Here is a 15,180-nt window from a genome sequence, read left to right on the forward strand (position 1 = left end):
AGGGGTTCTGAAGGGTTTTTTTTTTTTTTTTTTTTTTTTGAGATGGAGTTTTGCTCTTGTTGCCCAGGCTGGAGTATAATGGTGTGATCTCGGCTCACTGCAACCTCCACTTCCCAGGTTCAAGCGATTCCCCTGCCTCAGCCTCCCGAGTAGCTGGGATTACAGGCACCTGTCACCATGCCCAGCTAATTTTTTATATTTTTAGTAGAGATGGGGTTTCACCATGTTGGCCAGGCTGGTCTTGAACTCCTGACCTCAGGTGATCCATCTGCCTAAGCCTCCCAAAGTGCTGGGATTACAGGCGTAAGCCACTGCACCTGACCCCATTAAAGGATTTTAAGCACAGAGAATGGCATAATGCAAAATATGCCTAAAGCAAAACATGTGTCTCCTGGTGATGGATAGAATATGATTCTTCTTAGAAGTCTTTTCCTTCTTTTCTCTTGGTCACCAGTCCTGTCCATGTGGTTCTGAGGAAGAGTGGGCAAGGAAGAATGAGGCTGCCTCCGAGGGGCTATAGAAGAAGTCCATCTAGATGAGAATGGTGGATCACTGAGAGTTTTGGACTGTAGTGGAACAGAGCACAAGTTGCCAAAATCTTTTAGCTTGACAGTGGGGAGGGAGGAAGAAAGCAGCTGAAAGTTCAATTGGAAAAAAAAAAAAACAACAAACTAAACTAAAGAAAAAACCCAACTTGTTTTCCATTAATAAAAGGGGGAACCTGAGTCACATGAGGACTGAATTGTATTAGCTAAGTTCTTGGCAATGTCACTACACAAAGAAGAGGAAGTTTGGAGAAGGTCTCAGTGACATAAGGGAAAGTTTTATGTAGGGCAAGACTAAAAGCAGATTGATTACCTAAAAAATGTTTCCTTCATCTAAAGCTGTTTCCATAATCCCTTCCTGGCTGCTCCTGGAAGAACCCTAAATTTTGTTATCAACAATCATTAGCTCAAAATAGAACTGGACAGAAAATACTTCCCTAAGATTCCTTTATACTCATAAGCATGTTTTTGTTTTTCATTTTGTTTTGTTTTGCAGTGAGGTATATTTGGGTAAAAATTCCCTGTGTGTCATGTGGAACTAGTAAAGACTTGGGAGCCCAAGGCTTGTTAATATCACTTGATGCTTTCTTGGAGGACCAGTCTACTGTATGTCCCAAATTGGGACAATTTGGAGAATTGTTCCAGTTCTTAGCTTCTAGTGCTTGCCAGCAGTCCTCAGGGTTATGGATTAGGATCGGTATTACTGATAGAATCGAGGTTACCGATTCTAGAAGAGCTGGTAGCTGCCTAGGATTATGGTTCCACATAGGGAAAATGTTTAGGAAAAGAAGGATGCTGGTTTCCATAAACAGTTCATAATCGCCTTGGACTAGCAGTTCTGGAGAACAGAGGTTCTGATTCAAATCAGGCCTTGAGATCTCATTCCCCAAGGAGTGGGAGGCATGTGAGCCCAAGGGACAAAGCAGGACTGACCTCGAGTCTGGAGCCGTGTGCCGATAGCCCCCTATGTACCACCCTTATTTACATGGTGGTGCAGGGTGCCTTATCATTAGGAGTCTTTCAGTTGTGAGGGATTGTAAATCCAATCAAAACTAGCCTAAGGAAAAGGAAATATATTGGCTTATATATAATTGGAATGGGAAAAAATTGAAAAATCAAAATGCAGTTCACATTTCAGATACAGCTGGCATTGTGGCTTGAATTATACCCCCCCCAAAAGATCAGAAGTTCCTATTTCTGATGCTTGTGATTGTGACTTTATTTCGAAATAGAGTCTTTGCAAATGTAATCAAATTGAGATGAGGTCCGACCTGACTAGGGTGGGCCCTACTTCAGTGTGAATGATGTCCTAATAAGAGAAAACACACACTGACACAGACAACAGGGAGAACGCTACGTGAAGACAGACACAGGGATTGGAGTGATGTGTCTACAAGCCAAACAGTGCCGAGGACTGCTGGCAACCACTAGAAGCTAAGAGAAAGGCACAGAACAGATACTCCCCTAAGGCCTTCACAGAGCTTGGCCCTGGCAACGCCTTGATTTTGGACTTCTGGCTTCCTGAACTGTGAGAGAATACATTTCTGTTGTTTCAGCCACCCAGTTTGTGGTGCTCTGCAGCCCTGGCAAATGCACATAGCTAGGCGTAGAGGTTCATGAATGTCCCCAGGACTTGGTGACTCTCCATCTCTCAACTCTGCCTTCCTTTACATTGGTTCTGTATCCAGCCTCCACATAGCAGCCAGATCATAGCCAATAAGTACAGAGTTGGATAGGTTGCACATCCCTTACCTGAAATGCTTGGGAGCAGAAGTGTTTCAGATTTTTGGATTAGGGATGCTCAACCTGTATAACCTTCCAGAAGCAAGTGCAAAGGAGAAGATTGTGTTTCTCTTCAAATATCTCACCATATGTCTGAGTATTCTCAAGGGACTTTGACTGGGTCACGTGCCTATCAGAGCCAGTCTCCATGATCATGGGGTACCAGGCCTGAGTTAAGTTGCCTCCTCTAGAACCTAGGTGTGGAATTCTTCAGAGGACATGAACTCAGAGCTTGTAATGGTACCTCTTCCAGGCCCAGCAGGCCCCACGGGACGCTAATGGAAGAGAGATGATTGGCATGAACAATGAAGGGTCCAACATTGCCTTCAAATCTCAATTCCAAAGGGGCTTTGCTACATTATTATGATGGTGCTTTAAAAAATTCAGAATGTTGTGGATATTTTGAAGATACTGTATGTGGAAAAAACAGTTTCTCCCTAGAGCAGAGATTGGGACTTCTAGGACAGCTTTCCTAGAGGAGATGGGAAGTGTCATTGGTAAGGAAATGACAGAAGGGTGGATGGTGTGGAAAGCTATCACATATAAGAATAATTTCTATTACCAGCATTACCAATTATATAGCACTTTTCTGTGTTTTCTCACTTGATTCTTATAATAACCCCATGAGCAAGTAAGGGAGCTCCAGATGACGAAATGGCTCAGAGGTGAAGTGACATATGTAAGATGACCCAGCTAACGCATGGAGAAGCTGGGATTGACTTCAGTCCTTTGATTCCAAAGCTAGTGCTCTTGTAACTTTCTCATTGTTTTCTAAAATTCATGCATTCATTCAGTAAATACTTTTTCCATACTTCTTATATTCAGGGAACTATTTAGTATGCAGAGTGAAACCTTGGCTATAAAAAAGAGAGAGAGAGAGAGAGTAGTAACATCTTTAGGGCTTTCTGTGTGATCAATACGGTGCTTAGGGTCTGTATACATCATCATAAGTATCTTGACGCCAGCTCAGTGAGATGTGATCACCCCCAGACTCCAGTGGAGCTATCCAAGCCTGAGAGTGGTTCAGTCAGTTGGCCAAGAGCAGAGGTAGCCGTGGGAGGGCTGGGGTTTGGTTCCAGCTCAGTCCAATGCCAATGCCTGTGCTCTTAATTATGTTGCCTCTGCTATACTCATAACTCTGTTAACAGCCATAAATCCAGCTCTGTCTGTTAGACCCAGTAAATTTCAAAGTGGAAAATCATTTCTCTAATAAAACTACGCATAGAAAAAAAGATATTAATGCTCATACATTCTACCCTCATTATGACATCAACCTCCGAGCCAAACTATTTTGCACATTATAAAGAGCTGTTTTTATGATGAATGGGAATTATATTGGCACTTTAATTGAGTTAGAAACGAAGGTACATGAATGTTAGTGCACAAGAAATGCAATAAAAAAAAGCTGCTCAATGTGGTTGGAATACATCAGTTTAATTCAATACTAACTTTAAATCCTTACAATCTATACCCTTAAATATGTTTTATCAAATCATTAGATGAAGCTTTTATACTTTTTTTTTCTATTAGGTAGGCAGCTATTGCATTCCCCCCCACTCTCCCCCCGCTTTTTTTTTTGAGACAGAGTCTTACTCTGTCACCCAGGCTGGAGTACAATGGCACGATCTCGGCTCACTGCAACCTCCATCTCCTGGGTTCTCCTGCCTCAGCCTGCCAAGTAGTTGGAATTAGCAGATGCCCACTACCATGCCCAGCTAATATTTTGTATTTGTGGTGGGGACGGGGTTTCACTATGTTGGCCAGGCTGGTCTTGAACTCCTGACCTCGTATGATCCACCTGCCTCGGCCTCCCAAAGTGCTGGGATTACAGGCGTGAGCCACCGTGCCTGGCCCTGCATTCTTAACAAATCTGATGTATGATAAATTTAGATTTCAATTTTGTGATCAAAACTCTTTTTTTGCTATAAAATGAAACTATCACCCTCTTAGATTCAAATATGGTAATGTAAGAGGTTGGCATATATTTGGATAAAATTATGTAAACTTAAAAAAAAAAACGCTTTCCACAATTGGATGTTTTAATATTGGTTCAGTTTCAGCCATAATTGATGATTTATTTTATGTCTTTTGTTTTAGTTCAAATTCATTCATCATTAAAAAAAAAAAAAAACAAAAATGACTCCATTCACGTGCCCATAAAATTAGTACTTGTGTTTGCTTGATTTAGCGTTCTGCAGATGAAAGAGAGTTTATTTTAATTTAGGGCTTGTGGTTTCCTTAAGGTCAAATCTCCATTTGAGAGAAAGAATATGGTATTTAAATGATTTAGTCAAATTGGAGGCCTTGAGACAAGTCACAGTCCCCAGGCTTTCTGAAAATGAGATGTCTTACGTTTGCACTTTTCCAGCTCAACCAAAAATGATAGAGTTGTCAGCATAAAAGTTAATGCACAACATGTGGATTTTTAAAACATGATTGGGATGAGTGTTTTGAGTAATTAATTTGCTGAAATTGTGTTGTGCTTTAGCGCACTGTACTACAATATTAGCGTTGTGAAGGGTGCATTAAATAGTTCCTGTCAATTATGGTTGGCTGTGAATGAATCTGAGGGTTCCTTTTGTTATAAATTACTATTTCCTAAAATGCTTTTGCAGAGAAGCGATGGAACACTTTTAGATTTGGAATGTTTAAAGAGCTGTTCTTGCCAGTGGTTGATTTTGAGCCAGCTCCAATGTTTATGAGAACTCATAAAACAAAGCAAAGTGAGGATGGCCCATTTGCTGTTACTCCACTTGCCTCCCACTGAAATTTCTCCTTCAGTTTTTGGTGGTGCCTCCGCCACAGTTAGCTCATCCGATAAAGCAGGGTGATAGCTGCCTGGCCATGTATCTGATGATAATGATTTGAGCTTCTGCGTATGGTCCCTTGGTCCTGCTAGGGCCCCACCCCCATTCTGAGTATGCAACATTAACAGAAAAATGACTACGACTTTTGCAGCTGTGGACAAACCCCACATTCTACAGCTGGGGGTCACAAGAGAAAGTTTAGCTGAAAATGTATATCCCTAAAACTGGAGGTTAGAGGGAGGGTTCTGAAAGATTTCCAGCTGCAGTGTGTGAATTTATAGGGAATTCTTTTTGCTGTAGTTGGTTATTAGGCAAACGGTGCTGTTCATTAGTTTGGCAGGAGTTCCCAGGTTTTACCGATAGTTCTCTGGGTCATTTAGGAAAAGGGGTGTTTGGAAGATGACCCTGTGAGAGTTGAGATATTTTGCCACGATCCCACTGATGGCAGTGATGTTTCAGCTCATCAGAATTCTGCAGGTTGCTTTGAGGGTTCTTTGTCTTGCCTTGTCGCTTGGTTCTTCTTTCTGTTCTTATGGCTCACCCTGCCTTTGTTTTGTCATTTAAAAATAACTAGCGGCCCACTGACGGTTCTGCCAGAGGCCCGTGCAAATCTAACCATCAAATAAACTACATTTTATTGGTGTTGCTGCTGATTTTTAAAATGAATTCTCTGCAAATAGGCAGAAGCCACTGCCAGCCGGTTTTGATCACCAGCACCTTTTTGCCTCAACAATCCCCAGCAGCTAACACAATAATGGGGCCATCTTTATGTAAATAGACACAATCGTTTAGGTTTCTCCCAGGTCCAGAGGGGTTCACAGTTTTGGTCTTGACTTTCAGATGGGCCTCTCTGAGCTGAGGGAGGGGTTGCTGGATGGGAGAGGAGCTCCCCAGGAGAAAACTATGGGTCAATAATCTCAGAATGGTTGTTGCAGCTATGCTCACATTTGGAGGTTAATTTAAAGAAAGAAAAGCAAGACTGGACATTGGAATGGGGACTGCAGGGACTGGGCTGAGCTAATAATTTCAAACTGACCTTTCAGGCCATCCTAGGCACAGATTGGCCCTGGATGGGCCTCGGCCTCTGATCTGTGAAAGCCCTGCCTGGTAGGAAGAAGCAGTTCTGCCAGGGCAGCGGAAGGGAGAGGGGAGTGGTGTGAGCCCATAACGAGGCTGCAGTTTATGGTTTACTTAGGCTTGAAAAGGGAAAAATGGTGCTAAATTAGATGTGTTCTGGAATCAGTTGGACACCGTTAGTTTCCTTGGCCCCACCTCCTTTTGTGCTTTATTTTGCATACCAAGGGCCCCAGTCTTTTAGCTTCCTCCCATAGATTCTTGATTATTTAGGAAGGAATCTTTCCACACAAAAAGGACCACCAAGAAATGGGATTTATGTCCACAGACTTGGCCTGAGAAGAGCCATTTGTCTCAGCTCAGGGCTAGGAGGGAGCTGAGCAGGTTTTCTTGCAGGAGCGATCAATCTGCCACCAGATGTCTCTGTAGCCCACTCTACAGGAACGCTAACAGACACCAGGGCTGGAGCCTGAGCTTTCTGGTGACCTTGTGGTGTATGCCCTGAATTAATAAAAGACGCAAAAATGACTGTGTGTGTGTGTGTGTGTGTGTGTGTACGAGTGCACACGTGCCCGTGTGTATGTATTTTCTTTCCTGAGTTGCTTCTCAGGGTATTTCCCTAACTCCTTGGTTATCTCTTTCCCTGCACTGAGTCCCTTCCTAAAAGTCAGAGAAGAGTTGTAGGGTGCTCCCAGAACAGGAGATTCCTCATTGATAGGTGCAAGCAAAGACAGTGGCAGTGGGGCCTGATAATCTCTGTCTCCTTCCCTAAGGTGGCTCTTGGGTGCAGTTATCATGCTAGGGACAGGTAAGGAATGTCACTTAATCCTGGGCTCCCTGCTGGTCCCCAGCCAACCACAAAGGGAAACTCAGGTACTGCTAGGGGATGTCAATGTTGAAGGGCCGCCCAGGTGGGCTGAAAACAAGGATTTGCTTTGCTGCATGTGTAAGTTCATTTTAGAAGCTTTAAAGTATTTCAATGGAGGAGCAACTTAGCAAGTTAATTAGGCAGATTAAAAATATGTCTAGGAAAGAGAATTAATGGTGAATGTGGTATGAACCTAATCTCTGCAGTGGGAGATGCTGAAGACACTCCACCAGTTTGATCACAAAGAATTCACAGAAAGCGAGCCGGGCGCAGTGGCTCACGCCTGTAATCCCAGAACTTTGGGAGACCGAGGCAGGCAGATCGCTTGAGTCTGGGAGTTCAAGACTAGCTTGGGCAACAGAGCAAGACACTGCCTCTAAAAACAACAACAAAAAAATAAAAACTAGCCAGGTATGGTGGCACAGGCCTATAGTCCTAGCTACTGGAGAGGCTGAGGTGGGAGTACCAGAAGGTTGACTCAGTAGGCCAAAGGTGCAGTGAGCCCTGATCAAGCCACTGCACTCCAGCCTGGTTGATAGAGCGAGACCCTGTCTCAAAAAAGAAAAAAAAGACAGAAAGCCAGACAGATGAAACGTCTGGCTAAATTGGGCATCTACCCAAGTCTGGCTGGTCTGTCCTGAGTACAGTGAAGTCAGTTATTACTGCCCTTCCACGTGGAGTTTGATATGACCAACAAATGATCTGACACATACACTCACTATAAAGCATGCTTCTCAGCTGTCTCGCTGCCCTAGTACAGAGAAAAGGTGTGGCACATTTGGCAACGTCAGGCATGACCACACAGAGACACAGCCCTTAAGGAACAAGGTGACTCTTTGCAGGAGGCGTTGCTCATCTGCCTATCTGCCTATCTGATTTTAGTTGAATTGTCTGGCAAGGATCATAACAGGTGTAGGAATTTTTCCAAATAAAAGGCTGGGATACAGAAATAGGAATCATTCAGTGGCTAAGTTGGTATCTGAAGAAAACAAGAGAACATTTAATACAGAACAATCCTATCTATACATGCATACATAGACACAAAATATAATCCAGCAAGATTCACACACAGCATATCACTGTCATCAACAGTGACTCTCTCTTACATAGGGTGGAAATTGGAATACTCATGATAGAATCATGAGATACAGTACTGATATATTCCGAAGATGTAGCCTTAGGAATTTTCATAGATCTTTCCTCCCGCAGAGGTCACACACACAGAGCATCATGTCTTGTTTTACAAACATAAGTTGAGGCTGGATCTTCTGAAAACAAAATGGAAACACTGATGTCGAGTTGGAGTGCTTGCAGTGGACCGTGATGCGCTATGATTCCTTCTTCACAGCTACTGGAGGGCGGTGAAGAGAGGATGGAGACACCCCAGGAAGACCACCTCAGGGGTCAGCACTATCTTCAGAAGGGGCAAAATGGTTCTTTCGATGCCCCCAGTGAAAGGCCCTATTCCCTGAAGATCCGAAACACTACCAGCTGCAACTCGGGGGCATACAGATGCACTCTGCAGGACCCGGATGGGCAGAGAAACCTAAGCGGCAAGGTGATCTTGAGAGTGACAGGTGAGGTGACCTGCTGCACTTGTTTTCTTCTTGCACAACGCATGTGTACTTCCTTCAGGTCCTCAAATCGATCCTCTCTTTTGGAGTGTAGCTCTAGAGCTTTGGATCACATCTGTGGCTGAAAGTGAAAATCCGCTGCAAGCATGTCTCCATTTTCTCTTTCTGTGGCTTAAATGATGCCTTTTGTTTGACTTTTGCCCAACACTTGTTAGGGGCTGAGGCTGGAAATGATAAAAATGTGGTCACAGAGCCCCTGATTCCGTACAACAGCTGATTTCTCCTTCTGTCCAGGATCTGAAAGGAATCGGACTTAGGGTAATATTATTACCCTGCAAGAGTACAATTCCTGTTTAAGGGGGCAGTGAGTGCTTTTTGTTTAGTGTTGTATGCACACACTTCTCTTAGGCCCTCCTGGATCTCCAGCCCTTCATCCTGGTTTCCTTGTTTCCTCGTACTTAGTACAACTGGCATGTTATGGATTGATTTGCTGTCTGTCTTCGCAAGAGAACAAGAACCTCTTTATTTTCTTCTCTGATGTATCTGGGCACATAGTAGGCCCTCAATGAATATTCACATGAATGAGAGGAACCTTGCAGAGGAGAGTGGAGAGGGGAGGCATGTTTTGTGGGGAGTGGATAGAAAATGAAGAGAATAGCTGATTTTCTCTCCTTTTCCTCTTCCAAGACAATATTGCCTATAACTTAAGGGGTCAGAGTCTGCAGTCACTTAGATCTGGCTCAAATATTAACTCTGCCTTTTGTTAGCGTGTGACCTTGAGCAAATCACTGGTTGACTCTAAACCTCAGTTCTCTAATCTCTAAAATGGAAGCAATATCTACAACATAGGCTTGTTGTGAAGGTTAAATGAGAAGTTGCATTAAAATGCTGAATGTGGTGCCTGGGATAAACTGCATGATCAATACATTAGGGACCATGAGGACGATGGCTCTTATTACCCACGGCTGTGAGAATCCATCCGTAGACTGCTGCACGAAATGTTGAATCCATTTTCAGGGGTTGACAGCTCTCTGGAGATCCAGCCATAGGCTCTGATGGCAGAACCCCCTCCACTCACTTGCACTCCACCTGTTCCTGCCTGGGGCATCGAGCAGATTCTGCTTGCAAGCACACTATAGCCAGAGCTCAACTTGCTTCCCCAAACAGCACATTGGGTGTTGCACCTGAGTGGGGAGAGGCACCTCCCTTCATGTCTGTTCCTGGGCTAAAGGCCTCACTACTCTTACCCCCCCTTAGTGCTGCACCACACCCTTTAACAACCCTGAGGGAGCTATTCTTCCAACCACCCATGCTGGCAGCCTCGCAGAAAGAGCTTGACCGATTCTACAAAAATCTGTTGACGTTTTTGGCAATAGCAGGGCAGCTCACCTTCTTCCTTTCATAGTCCCTGAATCCTCATGAGGTGAGCACACTCCACAGTCTACCCAACGCTAATGAGGTTAAGATAATTTATGGATTAACAAATGGTGGTTCATCTGGTAGGAGGACAAAATAAGCCAGGAAAGGCTTGACATCCGAAGTGGAGGCAGACAGGCCGCAGGATAAGCCTGGACCAGATGCCTGGCTCAGCCGCCTTGGTCCTTGGTCCTTGGTTCTTGACCCTCTCTGAGCCTCAGCTCTTTCATCTGTAAAACGGGAAACCCAGGCCTGCTCTGAAGATTTGGGGAGATGCTGTGTGCAAGTCCTGTTGCATGCAGCCGGACACAGAGCAACAGTGCACACTGGCTGCTGCTGCTGCTGCTGTCACCATCCCTGCCACTGTTACTGTCATTCATCCTGGTGGTGGGAAGAGGAGACAAGCAGGACTCCAGGACTGAGGAACAAAGCATTCTTAGCTTTTTTTCATGGTAGAAAAATCCTGTTAAAATGGCTTCCCATGTCACTTACTTTTTTAAAGGATGCCCTGCACAGCATAAAGAAGAGACTTTTAAGAAATACAGAGCGGAGATTGTCCTGCTGCTGGCTCTGGTTATTTTCTACTTAACACTCATCATTTTCACTTGCGTAAGTATCTTTTTAAAACATCTTCTGTTATTAAAAGATTACCCAGGGCACCATCCAAATATCTTTTGCAGACAGTGTGAATCATTTAATAATGGTGAGAGAGATTATTCTTTGAACCCTGGACTTTTTGAGGCCCCTAGACTGGGAGAATCATTACAGGAAGCTACCTGAAATATTTCCAGCGTTTGTCTAGTGGCTACATGTAGAGCATTGTGGAAAAAAGAAAAAAAACAAAGTAAGATATAGGAAGGACGTTTGGGAAATGGCAAGGGGTTCTGTGAAAGAGCAGAGGCCCTGTAGGCACAGTGCTAGAAGTTGCAGCGCTGAGGGCCCCCCATCCCAGAGCAGAGGTCTCGCTCTTCCTGCGGGGGAGGGAGTGGGCCCCACTGCCCCAGGGATGCGAGGGGATAGATCAGCCTCCTTTGGCTGCCTTCAAGTTATTTTCTCATGGGGGTTCTCCCCTTTTATTTTTGGTATTTCTGCCCATGCCTTAAGAATTAAGCCCAAGAAGCCAGAGCAGTGGGGCATAGCAGGAGGCTTCCGGGGTGGAGGATGGCTTGGCCGGTACTTGGGCACCTAGACATGCCCATGAGCTGTTGGTTGCAGGCTCCAGCTAAAAGCCCTCAGAGATTCTTTCTGCATGGCTGCTCACCTGCGTTGACCACGGTTGTGGGAGAGTAGGGCCACATGTGTGTCTGGCCCCTCTAGAAAGTGATCTGCCCCCTTTGTCTCCATCCACCAGGCAGGGCTGGCTACCTAGGGGCCAGGACAGACCTCACCCAGGAGCTACCCCAGGACAGGTTCTTGCCGCTCACTGTGTCTCTGTATTCACTTACTTGCCTCTCTGGCTGTGCACTCATCTCTCTGCTTTCTGTTTGAGATACCAGTCAATCAAAGACTCCAGTGAGCACCTACTATGTTCAAGGCATTATGCTAGGCACGGTACAGGGCATAAAAAGGTGTAAGTCATTGTTCCTGCCCTCAAGGAGCTTACAGTTAGGATGTTAGGGTTATTTGCATATAAGAAGATAATTAGAGTTACCAGGCAGTGTATTTTAAACATGAATGACTTTAGTTTCTTGTTTGCAAATGCCTTCTTCTGTGGGCATTGACTTTCCATACAGAGACCTAACAGTAGGGGGTTGAAATGACCACAATTAGTGAATCTCCTGGTCCAAGTTTGGAGACGCCAGTGACATGGTTGGTACAAATCCCTTGTGGAGTGAGTGAGGCAGTGAGTATGGGAGCTTCCATTATGGGTTGTGTAGCCAGCTCTTAGTGAACAGAGTTTAAAAGGAGGTGGCAACTGCTGAATTTTTCCAATTATTCACTTCACCTTTATTTCATTTCTTTTTAGAAGTTTGCACGACTACAGAGTATCTTCCCAGATTTCTCTAAAGCTGGCATGGAACGAGCTTTTCTCCCAGTTACCTCCCCAAATAAGCATTTGGGGCCAGTGACTCTTCACAAGACAGAACTGGTATGAGCAGGATTTCTGTGGATTCTTCCTCCCGAAGCTGAGGCTCAGGGGTGTGCCTGTCTGTCACACTGGAGGAGAGAAGAATGAGCCTACGCTGAAGATGGCATCCTCCTGTGAAGTCCTTCACCTCACTGAGAACATCTGGAAGTGGATCCCACCCCATTTGCTGTGAGCAGACCTCGAAAACCATCACATGACCACATAGCATGGGGCCACTGCTGCTTCTCCATGGCCACCTTTTCAGCGATGTATGCAGCTATCTGGTCAACCTCCTGGACACTTTTTCAGTCATATAAAAGCTATGGTGAGATGCAGCTGGAAAAGGGTCTTGGGAAATATAAATGCCCCCAGCTGACCCGTGACAGACTTCTGAGGACAGCTCTCCACTTCTGCATCTTGGGGACATCTCTTTGAATTTGCTGTGTTTTGCTGTACCAGCCCAGATGTTTTACGTCTGGGAGAAATTGACAGATCAAGCTGTGAGACAGTGGGAAATATTTAGCAAATAATTTCCTGGTGTGAAGGTCCTGCTATTACTAAGGAGTAATCTGTGTACAAAGAAATAACAGGTCGATGAACTATTCCCCAGCAGGGTCTTTTCATCTGGGAAAGACATCCATAAAGAAGCAATAAAGAAGAGTGCCACATTTATTTTTATATCTATATGTACTTGTCAGAGAAGGGTTTGTGTTTTTCTGCTTTCGAAATCTGCATCTGTAGTGAGATAGCATTGTGAACCGACAGGCAGCCTGGACATAGAGAGGGAGAAGTCGGAGAGGGTGACAGGATAGAGAGCTATTTAGTGGCCGGCTGGAAATGCTGGGCTGACGGTGCAGTCTGGGTGCTCGCCCCATTGTCCCACTATCTGGCTGCATGATCTTGAACAAGTTCCTTCTGGTGTCTGCTTTCCCCATGGTAAACCACAAGGCTGTTGCATGGGCCGATGAAGATCACCTACGTGAAAATTCTTTGAAATCATATAAAGCACTATACAAATTCGAGACTCCACTGAGCCATTATCCTTGCTATGATGGTGGCGTTTTGGGGATGAGGGGGTGCTGTCCATTTCTCATGTTTTCCATCGTGTGAAACAAAGAAGGTTACCAAGAAACCTTTCCTGTAGCCTTCTGGAGGAATTCTTTTGGGGAAGTGAGGAAACCAGGTCCATGGTCTGTTCTTGAAACAGTAGCCTAACACACTCCAAGATACGGACACACGGGAGCCACTGGCAGAAGGGACCTCACGAAATGTTTGCATGGATGTTTTAACTATTGTTGGGTTTCTCTTATCAAACTTGGGCCCTTCCCTTCTTGGTTTCCAAAGGCATTTTATTGCTTGGGTTATATGTTCACTGTCCCCCTAATATTAGGGAGTAAAATGGATACCAAGTTGATTTAGTGTTTTTGCCTCTGTTGTGGCTTTCATGTTATTAAATGTATGCATGTGAAGAAAGGGTGTTTTCTGTTTTATATTCAACTCATAAGACTTTGGGATAGGAAAAATGAGTAATGGCTACTAGGCTTAATACCTGGGTGATGACATAATCTGTACAACGAACCCCCATAAGTTTACCTATGTAACAAACCTGCACTTGTTCCCATGAACTTAAAATAAAAATTAAAAAAAAAATACAAATACAAATAAAAAAATCCCGACTTTGGGATGAGTGCTAGGATGTCTGTAAACCAGTTTGAGAATCAGAATCCAAAATGAGAGCTGAAAGACTGGCTGAGTCTCTCTCGGAGGGAGGGCGTGCTGGCACACAGAGCTTTGTAAGCAGCACCCTCCTTCCCAGAGATGCTTCTGCTTCCGCTTCCATCCTGGGGCCACGTTGCTACCCAGTACATGAGCAGCTCATACTAACATGCATGGTCATAGGTGGGACGGATGGTGGGAGGGTTTCTGCTTCAGAAAGATGTGTAACGTAGGGGCTTTGTGCCTGGGATTCATGGGTTTCACTCGAGATTCTCAAATAGGTCCCTTCCCCTCAAATGTTAAGAGCAATGTGGTCTAATGTAGTTAATGTAATGTAACTATTACAATGTAGTTGTAATAGTTAGAAAAGCATCATAGGTGGATGGCTCTTTACAAAGATGAATACACATAAAATGTCTCTAAAAGCTGTGGATTCGCTTTCAGTGGAATCAAGTCTGTTCTCAAATGCTTTACCAAAAGTGCCAGGGCATGGTAATTGAGAGTTCACAGAGCTCCTAGTCACCTGAGTTTGTAGCGCAGCTTCAAGATTTGGAAGTTATATTTCCTTGGGCAGAGGACTTACCCCTCTAAGCCTTAGCTGGCCGATCTTTAAAATAAGAATAGTATCTGCCTAATAGGTTTATTGTGAGGATTAAATAAGATAATATATAGACGCACTAAGCCTAGTATCTAGCAAAAGGTAAGCCTTTGATTGATATTAGAACAAGAAAGAGAAGGGTAGCAGAGAAAGTATCAGTAACTGTAAATCTTCGACAAAGTGGTTTTGTTAAAAGGAATGAATTGGCTTGGTGAAGGAATCATGTTGCTTTTGGAGGATTAATACTGGGTGTACTAAATTCTTCATGGCCATTAGAATTACAGTACACGACACACCAGGAAGGAGGGTTGCCCTTTGTCAATTTGGACTGAATTAAGCTGGAAACATGATGGAAATTTGAGAGCAGGTAGTCTCAACGTTTCAGACCTTGTCTTTGGTATAAGAAAAAGTTTGTGTGTGGCCGGGCGTGGTGGCTCACACCTGTAATTCCAGCACTTTGGGAGGCCAAGGCGGGTGGATCATGAGGTCAGGAGTTCGAGGCTAGCATGGCCAGTATAATGAAACCTGTCTCTACTAAAAATACTAAAATTGGCCAGGCGTGGTGGTGCGCGCCTGTAGTCCCAGCTACTCAGGAGACTGAGGCAGAAGAATCGCTTGAACTTGGGAGGCGGAGGTTGCAGCGAGCCGAGATCTTGCCACTCCACTCCAGCCTGGGTGACAGAGACTTCATCTAAAAAAAAAAAAAAGGTGTGTGTGTGTGTGTGTGTGTGT

At 44.5% G+C, this 15,180-nt stretch overlaps 1 protein-coding gene across 3 annotated transcripts in view; it reads left to right on the top strand.

Moving 5' to 3' along the window:
* The window catches only part of CD83 (CD83 molecule), a 34,863-nt gene extending 21,059 nt beyond the window's left edge, over positions 1–13,804 (top strand). The window contains exons 4-6 of one of the 3 annotated variants that reach the window (XM_017861006.1): positions 8,425–8,653; positions 10,569–10,675; positions 12,033–13,607. In XM_017861006.1, the coding sequence (XP_017716495.1) occupies positions 8,449–8,653; positions 10,569–10,675; positions 12,033–12,161 (441 nt within the window). In that variant the 5' untranslated portion in view covers positions 8,425–8,448 and the 3' untranslated portion in view covers positions 12,162–13,607. Of the gene's footprint in view, positions 1–8,424; positions 8,654–10,568; positions 10,676–12,032 lie in introns of all 3 variants that reach the window. The other 2 variants (XM_017861004.1, XM_017861005.1) reach the window with 2 other exon arrangements.
* Positions 13,805–15,180: the final 1,376 nt, after the last annotated feature.

This window comes from Rhinopithecus bieti, unplaced genomic scaffold, assembly GCF_001698545.2.
Source record: "Rhinopithecus bieti isolate Rb0 unplaced genomic scaffold, ASM169854v2 scaffold_58852, whole genome shotgun sequence".
Classification (NCBI taxonomy): Eukaryota; Metazoa; Chordata; class Mammalia; order Primates; family Cercopithecidae; genus Rhinopithecus; species Rhinopithecus bieti.